Source organism: Mauremys reevesii, linkage group 9 (genome assembly GCF_016161935.1).
Source record: "Mauremys reevesii isolate NIE-2019 linkage group 9, ASM1616193v1, whole genome shotgun sequence".
Lineage (NCBI taxonomy): Eukaryota > Metazoa > Chordata > Testudines > Geoemydidae > Mauremys > Mauremys reevesii.
The window spans coordinates 75080059-75095243 of record NC_052631.1 but is presented as its reverse complement, the minus strand read 5'-3'; the positions used below and the strand labels follow the sequence as shown (position 1 = coordinate 75095243).

At 44.4% G+C, this 15185-nt stretch overlaps 1 protein-coding gene across 1 annotated transcript in view; it reads right to left on the bottom strand.

The window, feature by feature from the left end:
• Nucleotides 1-9402: 9402 nt before the first annotated feature.
• POF1B (POF1B actin binding protein) overlaps nt 9403-15185 on the bottom strand; it is a 50557-nt gene continuing 44774 nt past the window's right edge. Inside the window, exons 13-14 of the mRNA XM_039489829.1 lie at nt 14973-15087; nt 9403-11434 (exon numbers count right to left, since the gene is read on the bottom strand). Coding sequence (XP_039345763.1) covers nt 14979-15087 — 109 coding nt within the window. The 3' untranslated portion in view covers nt 9403-11434; nt 14973-14978. The remainder of the gene's footprint in view (nt 11435-14972; nt 15088-15185) is intronic.

The following is a 15185-nucleotide window of genomic DNA, read 5'->3' as shown; positions in this document are numbered from 1 at the left end:
GAGTAAGACTCTGGTGTGGAAACTACAGAACTCAAACTACCAAAAAAGAAAATCAACCTTCTGCTGGTGGCATCTGACTCAGATGATAAATATGAACGTGTTAGTCAGCACTGCTATGGATAGTTACCAAGCAGAACCTGTCATCAGCATGAACGCATGTCCTGTGGAATGGTGGTTGAAGCATCAAGGGACATATGAATCTTTAGCGCATCTGGCATGTAAATATCTTGCGACACCGGCTACAACAGTGACACACAAATGCCTGTTCTCACTTTCAGGTGATATTGTAAACAAGAAGCGGGCAGCATTATCTTCTGCAAATGTAAACAAACTTGTTTATCTGAACGATTAGCTGAACAAGAAGTAGGACTGCGTGGACTTGTGAACTCTAAAGTTTTACATTGTTTTAGTCTTGAATGCAGGGTTCTTTTTTACATATTTCTACATTTGGAAGTTCAACTTTCATGATAGAGATTTCACTACAGTACTTGTATTAGGTGAATTGAAAAATACTATTTTGTTTTTTACAGTGCAAATATTTGTAATATAAATAAAGTGAGCACTGTACACTTGGTATTCTCTTATAATTGAAATCTATATATTTGAAAATGTAGAAAACATAAAAAAATGTTTAAATAAAAGGTATTCTATTATTGTTTAGCTGCGCAATTAATCTTGATTACTTCTGTTAATCGCTTGACAGCCCTAGTTATCAGTTATGGTTCTGTTATAGGACAGTCTCATTAATTGTCCATTTTTTAAATACAAATACATATAAAACTATAGTAACATAATGAGGAGTGTTAATAAAAACAAAGGAATTCAGAGAGAACGATAAATTTTTATCCATAGCTCCATCTCTTGTGGATTCTGTACTATAAGAGTGGCTGCATATTTGCAGAGACTTCTACAAATAAAGAACAAATGAAGATTAAGGAAAGTTTCTTTATTTAACTTTGAATTTTCTAATAATTCTTCTTTTAATCCAATTAATTAGTTTGGTGGGAGTTTTTTAAACCTCTGAATTATTTTTACATTTCTGCTATTTGTATCACTATGGGGAAGAGCATTCAAATAGATCACTGATTGGCTTTTGTAAACCTGAAAGACTTTTAAAAGTTATTGCTATAAACATTTCAATATCTCATATTCGATAGTTTTAGTAATTTTGCATTTTTAAGGTGTCTTCTCTCTGCATGAAGTATTCAACAGAGGAGCGTTGCAAAAGTCTGGATGTACTATGGAGCCTCCAAAATAATTTTTACTGTAAGTTTTGAATATTTTCTGTTGATTCTCCTGCACTATTTACTGTGATGTCTAGAAGTATTTAGTCTATTTATGCTAATTTGACAATCTGTAAGAGAATTGTTTTGTTTAGTAGGTTGTAAAGGTTCCATTACTGTAGCGCCTGGGCACAGTTTATATAGGTAAAAACAATACCATACTATAGCATCTCCAAAATGAGGAAAATATACTTTGACTATGTAACAACAAACCCAGCAGCAGTAGTCTATGAGGAGATTCCAAGGACAGCATTAATGGAACGCTTTGCTTCTCTGTGGTCAGTTTTGGCATGCATCTTGTAGGACTGAATTTCAGGGGTGACATTCTGCTACTAGGAATGCCCTGTACCTGCAGATGTTACCATAGGCAGCAGGTTTGTGTAATTTTTGGTGGGGCCCAAAATAGTGGTGCCCCCCCCCCCCCGCTTCCGCCCTGTAAGCTGATATAAAATGAAGCTACAACACGTCAGTGCCACAAGATTACAAGGGTCAATTACAAGTGGAAAGTCAGAAGCAGCACTTGCCTACTTCAATATACAGTATTATATTTTGTTGCACCTGTTGTGATGAAGTGGGAATGTTCTTAATATTTTCTCTGAATACTGTGTGGGTGCCTCAGTTTCCCCTGCAAGGTGCCAACTGAAGGTGTTGGGGACAAAGATCAGGTGGCCTCCTTGTCCGGAATCGAGACACAAAGGCCAGAGGAGGGAGTGTCAGTTTGGAGCTGGCTGGAGAAATGGGGAGAGGCCCAGAACTTGGGTCTGGGCTCCACACCCCCCAAGATGGACCTGACTGAGGGGTCCTGTTTTCTGTATCCACACGGTCTGTTCTAGACTGTGATCCTGTCATCTAATAAACCTTCTGTTTTACTGGCTGGCTGAGAGTCACGTCTGACTGCAGAGTTGGGGTGCAGGGACCTCTGGCTGCCCCAGGACCCCACCTGGGCGGACTCACTGCAGAAAGTGCATGGTGTGGAAGGGCATGCTGAATGCTCCGAGGTCAAACCCAGGAAGGTGTAAGCTTCTTGCCCTGGAGACAGAGAGGAGGCTCCCCCAGAGTCCTGACTGGCTTTGAAGGAGTGGTTCCTCCAGAGCATCCCAGCATCCCCTTCCACACCATGCGCTTCCTGGAAGTCCGCACAGGCACTAACACTCCCTCCTCTGGCCTTTGTCAAGAAGGCTAACAGCATTTTGGGCTGTATAAGTAGGGGCACTGCCAGCAGATGGAGAGACATGATCATTCTCCTCTATTCAACATTGGTGAGGCCTCATCTAGAGTACTATGTCCAGTTTTGGGCCCCACATTGCAAAGAAGGATGTGGAAAAATTGGAAAGTCCAGTGGAGGGCAACAAAAATGATTAGGGGGCTGGAGCACATGACTTCTGAGGAGAGGCTGAGGGACCTGGGATTGTTTAGTCTGCAGAAGAGAAGAATGAGGGGGGATTTGATAGCTGCTTTCAACTACCTGAAAGGGGGTTCCAAAGAGGATGGATCTAGACTGTTCTCAGTGGTAGAAGATGACAGAACAAGGAGCAATGGTCTCAAGTTGCAGTTGGGGGGGGGGGGGGTTAGGTTGGATATTAAGAAAAACTTTTTCATTAGCAGGGTGGTGAAGAACTGGAATGGGTTACTTAGGGAGGTGGTGGAATCTCCTTCCTTAGAGGTTTTTAAGGCCCAGCTTGACAAAGCCCTGGCGGGGATGATTTAGTTGGGGATTGGTCCTGCTTTCAGCAGAGGGTTGGACTAGCTGATCTCCTGAGGTCCTTTCAAACCCTGATTTCTATGATACTCTAAAGTGACCACCAAATTTAAGTTCTGTGTTTTTCCCGTCAGGTGAGGACTCTGGGGCAGGGCTGGGGATAAGGAACTTGGGGTGCAGACAAGCTGCCCCAGGGCTAGGGCCAAAGAGGACTCCCCTCCACCCTCCCTGGCAGCAGCAAGCTCCAGGGGAGGGACCCCTTCTGCCTCCCCAGTCACTGCACATGCTCCTAGGGTCCCTCTCAGGTCCAGAAAGCCCACTCGCCTCCCCTATGGTGGGTACCGGGGGGAGGGGAAGTTGCCATCACGTGTGGCCTCCCCTGCTGCCACCCCTCACCATAGCCTCGCTGGGGATGGGGCTGCCCCAAGCCCAACATCGTGCAGGAGTGGGGACTGCAGGGTGGTAGCTGGGGAGGGGCACAGTATCACAAAATTCACCTAAGCCCCAGCTGCACAGGTCTAGGAAGCTCCCCTCCCCAGTGGTGTAGCCAGGTTCTAACAGCAGGGGGAGCGAACACGTAAAAAAAGGTGCCAGCCAACATATCCAATTACTAATCAGGCAGTGCTATAACAAGAGATTATGCTATTACCATTATCCAGTCAGCTTGCACACTAGTATTTTGAATTAGTGATAATTCAGAGCGAGAGAAAGAAGAAAGCTGAATTTAGAGAACAATTATTAACCAGATTCCTGGTTATCCACCAGCCACTTTGCTCCAGCCCATGGCACAAAGCACCATAAACGCAGTAGAATCTGGCCAAGAGACTATTCATCTCAAATTGGCATCTGCTACACGCCCCCCTCCCCAGTCCCCACTATTCAGGATGTAGCTGAGTGAAAAGGTGACGTTGTGGAAGCATTTAGCAGGCAACTGAGAACTCCTACAGAGCACTGTGCAGCCCCTGAGATCACTGCTGAGTTCTGAGCACTGGGGCTGCAGCTAGTCAGCAGTGAGATGAGGAGACACAACTGGCACCTTAAAGCACCTTTACCCCCCCCCTTCCTTCACAAGCTGCACTAAGCCCCCTTTCACAGCCCTGGGTGCAGCACTGGGGGGGTGGGAGTGGGGGGGCAATAACCCAAAGTCACTCCTTTGCCTCCTGGTCCTGCTGATCCCTCAGCCCCTCTGCTGAAGAGAGACCAGGAGAAAAAAACATCCCGCCCCCCTTCCCTCTCCACCAGCACCAGCTGGGCTTCAGAGCCCCCTTCCCTACCGCGTGGCTGCCTTGCTCTGCACCGGGCTGCCGGGACCAACGGGGCTGCTGCTCCTCAGTCCCCTGCTGCACTGTGGGGGGGGGGGGCTGCGCTGCCGCCCCTCCCCCTCCCCGCAGAGCCCACCCTGGCTCCGGGAGCGGGCAGCTGCAAGCTCCTCCTCCTCTCCCCAGGGCAGGGCCGCCCAGAGGATTCCGGGGGCCCGGGGTCTTCGGCGGCGGGGGGCCCTTCCCTTCCGGGACCCGCCGCCGAAGTGCCCCGAAAACCCGCGGCGGGAGTTCCCCGCCACCGAATTACCGCCGAAGCGGGACCCGCCGCCGATGTGCAGCCCCGTCTTCGGCGGCGGGTGGGGGGTCCCCGCCGCGGGTCTTCGGGGCACTTTGGCGGCGGGTCCCGGAAGGGAAGGGCCCCCCGCTGTCGAATTACCGCCGAAGACCGAGCTGCACGTCGGTGGCGGGTCCTGCTGCGGCGGTAATTCGCCAGTGGGGGGGTCCTTCCGCCCCGGAGCGGAAGGACCCCCCGCTGGTGAAGACCGGGAGCGAAGAAGCTTCTGCGCCCTCTTGCCCTGGGCTGGGAGCTCCGGGCCCAGCGGAGGGAGCAGAGCTCAGCCCGGAGCTCCCAGCCCCGCCCCTTCCCCACGCGGCTCTGAGCGGGGCGGGGCTCAGGGGCCCCGCTGGAGACAGGGCGCTGGATGCGCTGAGGCTCCAGGAGAGGGGCGGAGGCGGGAGCCTCCTCTCTTCTCTTGGTGGCCCCTGCGGAGCCCAGGGCCTGGGGCAAATTGCCCCCTTTGCCCCCCCCCTCTGGGCGGCCCTGCCCCGGGGGAGCCCGGCAACTAGCCCACGCTGCCTGCAGAGCCCAGAGCCAGCTGGCGGCCACACACAAAACCCGCTCCGGACTCCAAGTCCGGAGCCCAGTGCTGGCTGCCTGGAAAGGTGCTGATTTTGTAAAATGTGCTCAAAGGGGAGCGGCTGCTTCCCCCCTTCCACCCCACTACGCTACTGGGTGGGCGGGGATGCTCCGGGGCTGGGGATGATGGTAGTGGCAGCCAGGGGCCAGTGCCTGCTCCAGGCAGGGCCAGGGGAGAAATCCAGCTCCAGATATTGGTGGAGCACAGCCCACAGCTCTGAATATTCCTGGGGCTGGGGCTCCTCCAGCCCATATAACCTGGCGCCCATGGATGTTACCATAGAGATTTGACAGCCTAAGCTTTCCTTCCAACTGTTTTTATCATTGGTAGGCACTGGGGGAAGAAAGGATACCAATGCTGATGACCACCAGGAGTCAGGAAGGGAAATTTCTTTCTGTATAGCAATGCATGGTTGGATACATGCATAATCACTATGGGAGTTACTTCCTGTCAAGCTTCAGCTATTGGGTAGTGCTGGAGGCAGGCTAGCAGAGCAGACAAACTTATTCCTAGAGTTTTAAAAATTATTTTAGCATAAAATAACCTGGCAGTAAATCATGGTTTTAAGAGCTTTATATCCACAGACCACTGACAGCACTCATTTAGTAATCAGAAATGTTTGTCCAAATAAAAAACTACATAATCTCATAGTATGTGTATTTTTGTTCAGTTGTTATGGGGAGACTAAAAAAAGAGAGGACTTGATCAGTTGTCACTCTGCCTCTAATTATTTTACATCTCAGTCATATCTCCTGTATCCTATTCCAAGTGAATTGCTTTCATGCGTGTGTGCGCGCGCACGTGCGCAATATTTAGTTGTTGTATGGTGCTTTTCATCTGTAGAGCTAAAAGTGCTTCACAGAGAAAGGAACTCTCTCTCCATTGTACAGATGTTGTAACTAGAGCAAGGTCATGCAGCAGGTCAGTGACAGAACTGGAGATATTTGGCTCCACAAATTTAGAAGATTTGCAGCCACACTAGGTAGAGCTTGCAAGTTTCTTAAATCAGACTCTTTGTCTTACCGAGTTTGTAATCTCTTGAAAATAAAATGTATTCGTATACATTTTTCAGGGCTTAATGTTGGGTGTATGTGTAAAGCTTCTGTATTTCTTAAAGCAGATAATTGCAAGTACTGTGATATATCCATAGAGATGATACTCCTTGAACAACAGATGGAAAGGAGTTTGAGAAAAAGAGGCACAAACATTGGTTTTGCAGGATAAAAATGTTTTATTCTCCATGTGTCATACAATTTACTGGAGGTATAGATCAAGAGAAATGTTGTACCATCCACATCCAGTGTGGTTAGGTGGAAAAAAAATCACCCATTGCAGTGGGATCTTTGAAGAGAAATAACTACGTTTTTTTTTTAGTGTATTTATTTTGTTTTTGTTTTTTTGCCCCAAAATATTTTTAAAGCGTGAATTGGTGGGATTTTGCTTTTTGAAAAATTACTACACAAAAATGGCATATTAACTCCCAATTCTCAAAGAAAAACAGTGCTGCTCTTGCCTAACAGAAAGTAGAATGGGAACCAGCAGCTGCTGCTTCATTGTGTTTCACATTCTCAGGCAGTTCAACCAGTACACAGCATCCCATTATCAGCTGCAAAGTATCAGCAGTGTTCAAATGTGCAAGTAAATGGTTGCAACTTGTAAACAAAGACAACTCTGGTCCCCATGCAAATAACATTAATGGTGGCTAGATTTCATATGCCCCAGATGTGTTCTATGTTGTTGCTGTTATGGCAGTGGCTAGGGATCCACATCAGTGAGCAGCCCTTCTACTAGATCCTGTACCAAGACAATTCCTGCCCCAGTGGCATCCTTTCGACAAAATCCTCAGCATCGCCATGCACAGGAGAGGTGCTGTTTTGTTTACACAACGTCCCCTTGTCTCAACTGTCATATCCTCCCTTTCAGCTCCCATCCAGTGTTAAGGGGTTAATGATGATCCCCTTTTGAGAGGGCTTTCGGAGTCAGCAAAAGGAGCCTACTGATTGTAAATAGGAGGCACAGGACCTTAAGGTGGGTGGTTCTGACCAGTCAAGATTTACTGCTTTTGAGGAGGAATTGTATGTGGCTGTACTACTCGGGGAAAACATGGGCACCTGTGATGGAATAATTTGAATTACTTACATGAGAGTAGTTCTTTTGGGGGAAATGTGGCCCTTAATTATTACAACTGCAAGTCAGTAAATCCTACATGCTTTAAAATGTAGAATACACCTTTTGTGGTAGACATAGCTAGCTACACATAAAGAGAGATGTACAGCTGTATATATACAGTGCTCTCTCATCACGCGCGCACACACCCACCCACGCCCTACCTACCTCTATCTGTAGATGCAAATACATACCAGTCTTTTATATCTAGAGATACACTGTGGATGTCTACAGTGCTAGATAGAGATCGCTGGCTGTAGTTGACTATCTAAAGATATAGCTTGCTGAAGCCATAGATAGCCATCTTTGTCTATGCCTATAGAGAGCTATGGATAGAGATGTTAGGTATAGATACATATAGATTATAGTTATATTGCTATGGCAATAGATATTTGTACATAGCTATGTACAAAGATTCAGCTATAGCTCTAGCAGATTGAGTTGTCAAATGATAACGCAAGTCACAAGGCATACTTTGTACAAAATGTATCATAGTCCCGTAAAAAAGGGTGAACATAAGGGTACAGACTGTCACAATGTGCTTATGTGACTTCTCTTCCTCCCCCCACCCCCCCAAATCTAAAGCATTCTTCCTTTACTTGTGCGCTGCCTGTTGAATTGCTTCCAAGGTAGTTGAGCCAGAGCGAGAGAAGACTAAGATGATGCCAGCAAAGATAGTTAGCCATACTTATTTTTAAAATGAAGTTACTTTGAGTCAACAGGAGGGGAAAATAACTGTTTTTGTTTTTTAAACAAGAAGCCATTTTAATCAGGCTTTCATTTTACTAACCCTGTCGTACTGGCTGTTTTGCTTCACTTACTGTAAAAAACAGGAGACTGTTTTATGCCAGCAGAATTATGCCATGGCCATTAGGCAGACCCCATTTTGACAAACAATTCCCCACCTTTTCATGTGAATATCTTCTAGCATCACCACTTACTCTGTAAATTCCTTTACTTTGGCAGGGAAGGCATGTGAATGTCATATTTGCAATATAACTAAATGAGAATTATTTTTAAATGGTGTAAATGTCAGTGTTTAATAATTTGTAGAAAGCTGTTTTGTCAGACATTTTTTAATTAACTTAAAGACCCTATTTCTACAGGGAGAGTCTGCTTGGCCCCACAATTTCTTATGGCTAACGTATGCATTAGATGTCAGAGTTTGACACCAGTGTCGGATCCTACTCCCCATTAAGATCAGTGACAGAATGCCCATTGGATTCAGAAGGGCAGAAACAAGCTCTAAATAGGAAAGTTGCTTTAGAATGAAGGAAATATTTGAGTTATGGCAAATTAAAGCTTCAGTGTGTCTGAAGTTGCGATATCATAGGTAATGTCAATGGGCAGTTTGCTTGAGTAAGGATGTATGCATTAGTCCCTACTGAACATTTGAATAGTCAAGTTTTGAAGTTGCCTTCAAAGTCTTTGAGAAATTTTTGCCGTACATGACAGTCTTTAGTTGTGTTTTGTGACTTTGGGGTGGAGGGGGGACAGTAACTGTTTGATATTCTCAAAATTAAAAATATTGATCATTTCTTTGTGCTTACTCTGGTGGTGCAAAGAGCCATAAACCAGCAGCAGCCTATAGAGCAAACATAGCTTTATGCCTGGCTCTCTCCCCTGAGTGCCCTTCAGTGTACTCTGCCTCCTCCCCTTAGATCCTGCATGGAGGATTTGGGGTTTAGTAACAGTGTTAAATAAAAATGTAGCATCAAGTAGCCTACCCACTTAGATCAATCAATGTATCTAAAGAATTAAACAATAGGCATTAGATGTTTTCTAAAGCAGATGGACGCATGGCTGTAAGGTTTTGTTAACAGAAAATTGCACACTATATTTTATTAATAGACAAAGAATGTTTATTTCCCAGTTATTATCACCCATAAGTCACAAGTGCTCTCACCAACATATATATTGACCATCTGTATGGATATAAAATGGACTCCAAGTGCCTATAACTAAATCAATCCACAGAAATATAGAAAAGGAAAACCTTTACAAAAGCAATTAAAAGCTAGCACCTATTTAAATATTGTAGATCCCTTAATTCCTCTCCTCCCAGTATCATCTTATATTTTTTTTTCAAACCTCACCCCATTGCTTCAGCTTACTACTTTTTCTATTTAATCTTACACCAAAATCATTGGGACACATTCTGTGGTCCTGAATCAAATGGAAATTTTGCTCCATTAGCAACAGAATATAGCCCAAGCACTATTTTCATTCTACTTTTCCCAATATAAAAAAATGTATACACCACATTCTTGAAATTTTGATTTACAAGTAAATTTCAAGGATCTTAAACTATGCCTAGTACAGATAGTCTCAGCTGTTTTTCAGTTTATAAAGGTTCAGTCAAAAACCTATTCATATGATCTCTAATGCACTTTTTAAAACCTAGTTGCCTTAAATTTAAAAGTTTACAAGATTATTTGGCCAAATTATAGATGTTGTTTTTCATAAAATGTATCTGCTAAATTAGTACTCATCACTTATGGCCCAGCACTGAGGAGCTGGATGGAGTTCCTCTCAAGTTAAAGCATTTTGGTTAGTTTATGCAGAGAAATTGTCAGAGAGGTAACTTTTACTTCTAGAATTTCTCATGCAGGTTTGAGATCATAATTTTTGTGTGTGCTTTTTTTTTTTTTTATGTAAACTTCACTGATTACATTTCCATTAGTTCTAGATACAGCCTGTGGCTTCACTTAGCATTTGATCTCAGTATGGACAGATGAGAAGAGATAAGTGCAGGATTGGAACCAATGTAAGATCCGTGAAGTAATAAAGTACCGTATATACTCGTTCATAAGCTGAATTTTTTTAGTAAAAGAAAAACACCAGAGCTGGGGGTCAGCTTATGAACCGATATAGAGAGGGGGAGGTGGGATACAGCCCCTCCCTCCAACAGAGGGAGCAAGGAGAGGCAGCACAGCCAGCAGAGCCAGAAGGGAAGAGGCGGGGCCAGAGGCTTCTGGCCATGCTGCTCTCCCCACAGCCTCCGAAGCAGCTGCAGCTCTGGGGCTCGCAGGCTGCAGCTGTGCTGCTTGGCCCTGCCCCCCAGAGCAGGCTGTGGCCATGCTGCCTGGCCCGGCTTGCTGGAATATGCTGCGGCCTTGCCACCCGGTCTGGCCTGCCAGAGCAGCTCCAGCCAGGTCAGACATATCCTCCCCTGGCCCTCCCCAGATAAGGTGGGAAGGGATGGGAGGGGGAGAGTGTGGGGGTCCTGGGCTAGGGGTGGGGTCATGTAGGGGTGGTCACAGGAGTTACTCCCAGCTTCTCCCCCCCCCAAAAAAAATTTCCCCACCAGGTGCTGTCCGGTCCCGTCCCGGTAAGCAGCTGGTGTGCCAGGACACACTACTTAGTTTACCTCTGTGCCTGCGGACACTTGAGGTAAACAAACCATCTCGGACCACCAGCGGCTTATCCTGATGGCCCAGGAGCCAAAGTTTGCTGACCCCTGAATTATAGGGTTGGCTTATAAACGAACCGGCTTATGATCAAGTATATACGGTAACACTTTATAAAAGAGTTTGTACAGTAGAAACTAGTACCACTATTTTAAACACTTAAGTGTATCAAAATCATGAGTGCCCCCCTTGCAAGAAATGCTGATGTGCTTACCACAGAGGTATATGTCAAACTTTACCATGTCATTTGTAATTGATGTAATTTTGCCTCTACCGTTTACAACTGTTATGACTATTATTCTTCACCATGCATGCAGAGAAAAAGCCAACATGCAAACTAAATATAGGTGGGGTTTTGGGTCCTCTCCTTAGTAATGCAGCAAGTAAGACAGAGGAATGGAAAATACCCCTTTACTCAATGTTGTCTGGAATGACTGAATGTCATAATGCATGTTCTTCATCAGCTAGAAGTTAATTGCTTGCTTTGAGTAAGGCCAGCCATTGCTTTTCTCAAAAGACACACAGTGGGAAATAATGGATTAACACATACACCTTAGACAGGGATTCAGGGAAAGGCCTGGTTCTAAATATTAGACTGAACCTTTTAATGATGAAAAACAGCAGCAGGTAAAGCAATGATAGTCATTTGGTATGAGCTCCTTTGAACAGATCCAGTGACGGTCCCAGCTGCTCATTCCTAAAAGAAATAAGCAGTTAGTTGAGTGGAAGTTATTCCTGTCACAAAACAAACATCACATTAGATTTCACATATGTAAACATTTTGCTGTACAAGTGTTTACAAATAAAAATCTATGCAAGGAACATGATTGTTTTTATATGATAGGTATCTGACTTTCCAGGGGACTCAGATACCAAAGCGAATAGCCTTAGTTCCCATTCAATGCCCCAGGTTTCAATATTCTGGTACTCGTGGTAGCATGCTACTCAACTGTTACTTATTTTTAAAAACTGCAATAATGAGCACATAGGTGCTTTTGAAAATGTTACCTATTTCAGTGACAAAAACTTGCTTAAATACTGATAATTTTTTGTGGTAACAAACAATCTGAAATACACTGCCTCAATCTGTTGTTGCAGGAGCATTTGTGATGTTACAGTTGAAGCTGAAAATAAAACACTTCTAGTATAAACCTATATTGTTGTAGGTTTGTAACTTAAGTAAAATTTCTTTTCAACTGAAACCTGCTACAGTTGAACCTCAGCGTTATGAACACTTTGGGAAGGGCGTAACTCTGAACAAAATGTTATGGACAGTCTCTCAAAAGTTTACAACTGAACACTGGCTTTATACAGATTTAAAACTTTACCATGCAGAAGAAAAAAAAAAGGGGGGGGGGAGGAGCATTTAAGTAGTTTACATTTAACAGTACTGTATTTATTGGTCTCAGCTGCTGCTTGATTGCATACTTCCGGTTCCAAATGAGGTATGTGGTTAACTGGTCAGTTCGTAACTCTGAGGTTCTACTGTATAAAGATCTTGGGTGAAAACCTGGTGCTGTTGACTTAAGGGCTGAAATCCTGCTCTCATTAAAGTGTGGGAGGGATTTTTCATTTAGGGAGCTGTCCTGGTGTTTGCAGGAGATAAAAACTTAAAATTTCTCTCAGCTTATAGTACCCTCTCTCCCTTGCCTGTAGTGAAATAAACAACCATGTTTAACTTTCAAACAGGCTCCAACTCCCCCTTGTGATTTCTTTAAAAGTACAACTTTGCATACCCAGGCTTGAATTTAGTTGCATGCCCCTGTTACATCTGGATTTCCTTTAGGCTTGATGATGATTGAATAAGTAAGAAAAACCTAGTCTTCCATTCTTGCTTTCCCTTTTTAGAACTACTCCTCATTTTCTTCCCTCATTCAAATTTGCTTTTATGTCTAGCTACCATTGCAAACTCCGTCTCTACAAATTAACTTGTTAATTTGTCCCACTTCCTGATTTCATCTTCACTGGCAACTCCTCTGGTCTTTCTGTTTTTGCTGCTCCTTCCATATTCAGTCTGAGTGTTACTAAAATTCCCTCTTGTTTAAACACCTGACTATACATTGATCATCTCTCACTTTGCAAAAGGTAAACTCTACCTATGTGGTCTCTCTGCAGGAGTGTTTTGGTGAGAAGGGTTAGAAACACTTTCACCCTGCCCACCTCAAACATCAGACTCTTATCTTTCACTTCAAATTCAAGCTTCTGCCTCTTATCAATTAAAAATAAAATTCTACACCTCTACTACCATCTTTCCCCTCTCAATCCTCTCTCACATCTCCTTGTACTCAGAACTGAGTTTACTCCTATGGTGTCCCCTACAGCAGAGACTGCCTCCCAGTTCTCCCCTACCATGCTCTCCACTGTTTCCTTAAAAGCCACCAATCTTTCCTACCTGTCATGTGTTTGTTTCTTCAGTGAAAGGAACTGGTTTGTCTGTGAGAAGTGCCAGCTAAGTTTACGGTGCTGGGTGTATATTTATTATTTATATTCAGCGTTAAAGTACTGCTTCCCAGAAATCTGCGTCTGCAAACTACTTGTCTCCAAAAGCAAGCCCTATGCACTGCTCTATCTATTGTAAAAGGGCCTTAAAACCAATGCTGATTCCAACTGGTGGAGGACTCCTCAGGCACTGTGTAAGGCTGGCTGCTGAGGGTCCCCTCAGAAGGCCTGGAGATTATATGTACAGAAACTCCTCACTTAACGTTGTTTTGATGTTAAGTCACTGATCTATAAGGGAACATGCTCTTTTAAAGTTGTGAAGTGCTCCCTTCTAATGTCTTTGGCAGCCGCCTGTTTTGTACACTGCTTGCAGGAAGAGCAGCCCCTTGCAGCTAGCTGGTGGGTGGTTGGAACCAGGGAAGACCAGCAGCCACCCTATCAGCTCCCCACTCCCCTAAGGTCCCTGTGCAGCAGCTGTCCCTCCCCCCACTGCCACGTGCTGCTCCTGCCCTCTGTCTTGGAGCTGCTCACAGAGACACCTGCTTCCTCTATGGGGGGGAGGGGGAAAATGGGGGCTCCTGCACCCTGCTTACCCTATCTTCCATAGAGCGGGGGGGGGATACACGATGAAGGGAGGGAGCTTCTAGGCAGTAGCTGCGGTCTCAGATCTCAGCAAGCTGATTTAATTAACAAGGCAGTGTACTTAAGCCTGGGGTCAGCTACTTAAAGGAGAAATGCACATTTTTTTTCCTCACACACAGGGTGTGCCTCTCCTGTCTGCCCTCCCTCCTTTCCTGCTGCCTTGTAGAGTGTTGTGAGGGCTTGAGGGCTCAGTCAATTGCTAGTTCATTTAGCAGTAAGGCATTCCCTGGGAACTATCCCACCCTCTGACTCCTCCACTTCAACCAAGCTTCACAATCATCATCACTGTGTACCAGTATTAAATTGTTTGTTTAAAACTTATTGTGTGTGTGTGTGTGTGTGTGTGTGTGTGTGTGTGTGTGTGTGTATATATATATATATATAGTGTCTTTTGTCTGGTGAAAAAAATTTCCTTGGAACTAACCCCATCACTTACATTAATTCTTATGGGGAAATTGGATTCGCTTAACATCTTTTCGCTTAAAGTTGCATTTTTCAGGAACATAACTACAATGTTAAGTGAGGCGTTCCTGTAGTTGGAGGGGTGGGGGCTTTAGTTTACACTTACAGCAAGCAGAAATTCCAGGCAATGCTGTGGGGCAACCCTTAAGCTGTTTGTAACTGTCTCAATTATACCAGACTCCAGTGCAAAGGAGCAGCCCAGGCTTCAGAGGGCATAATGGTGGTTTGAAGCCACCAGCGTCCTTGGGCTTTGAGTTTTGTACAAGAACCTCTTATTCACCCACCCTACTAGTTTATTGAGGGTGGTACATCCTATTAGAGATACTGAAAATGTGCCCTTATGGCACAATATCAATAAAAACTGTACCCCTTTCAAAAGCTAAAAGTAGAGTTGTAAGATATGAGATACAAGTAAAGTAAAGGCTATTTCTATTATTTTTCACTAACATGCATAGACCATTTTTAGAAATGTCACTGTACTTGTCTATTATGAAACATTCTCTAGGCTGTTCTTACTGACTCATTGCTCATTTTGCTACTTTATTTACTGAAATAGAAAAGAAGCCTCCAAAATAGGTTTTGTTGAATATTAAAAAACTTGCTTTTTTACAAGTCCATTTTTGGCTTCTTTAGAGTACTGAACCTGCACATCGACAACAAGAAATGGTATATAACTAACATGGATAGCTTACATGCTTCTACATTGCTTCAGTCTTCTCAATTACAATAGTCTCCGTTTGTCTAACTGGTGATGAAACCATGTAGTCATCAGACAGGAGACCAAGGATTGGATATTGGTTCATGTACCTGTATAAAAAGTTGTGCAAAACCGTAAGTGGAATACTGTATGTCTCTGTTAAGCTTTCTAAACACCTCTGTCCAAAGCAGTATCTTGCCTTGGAGGA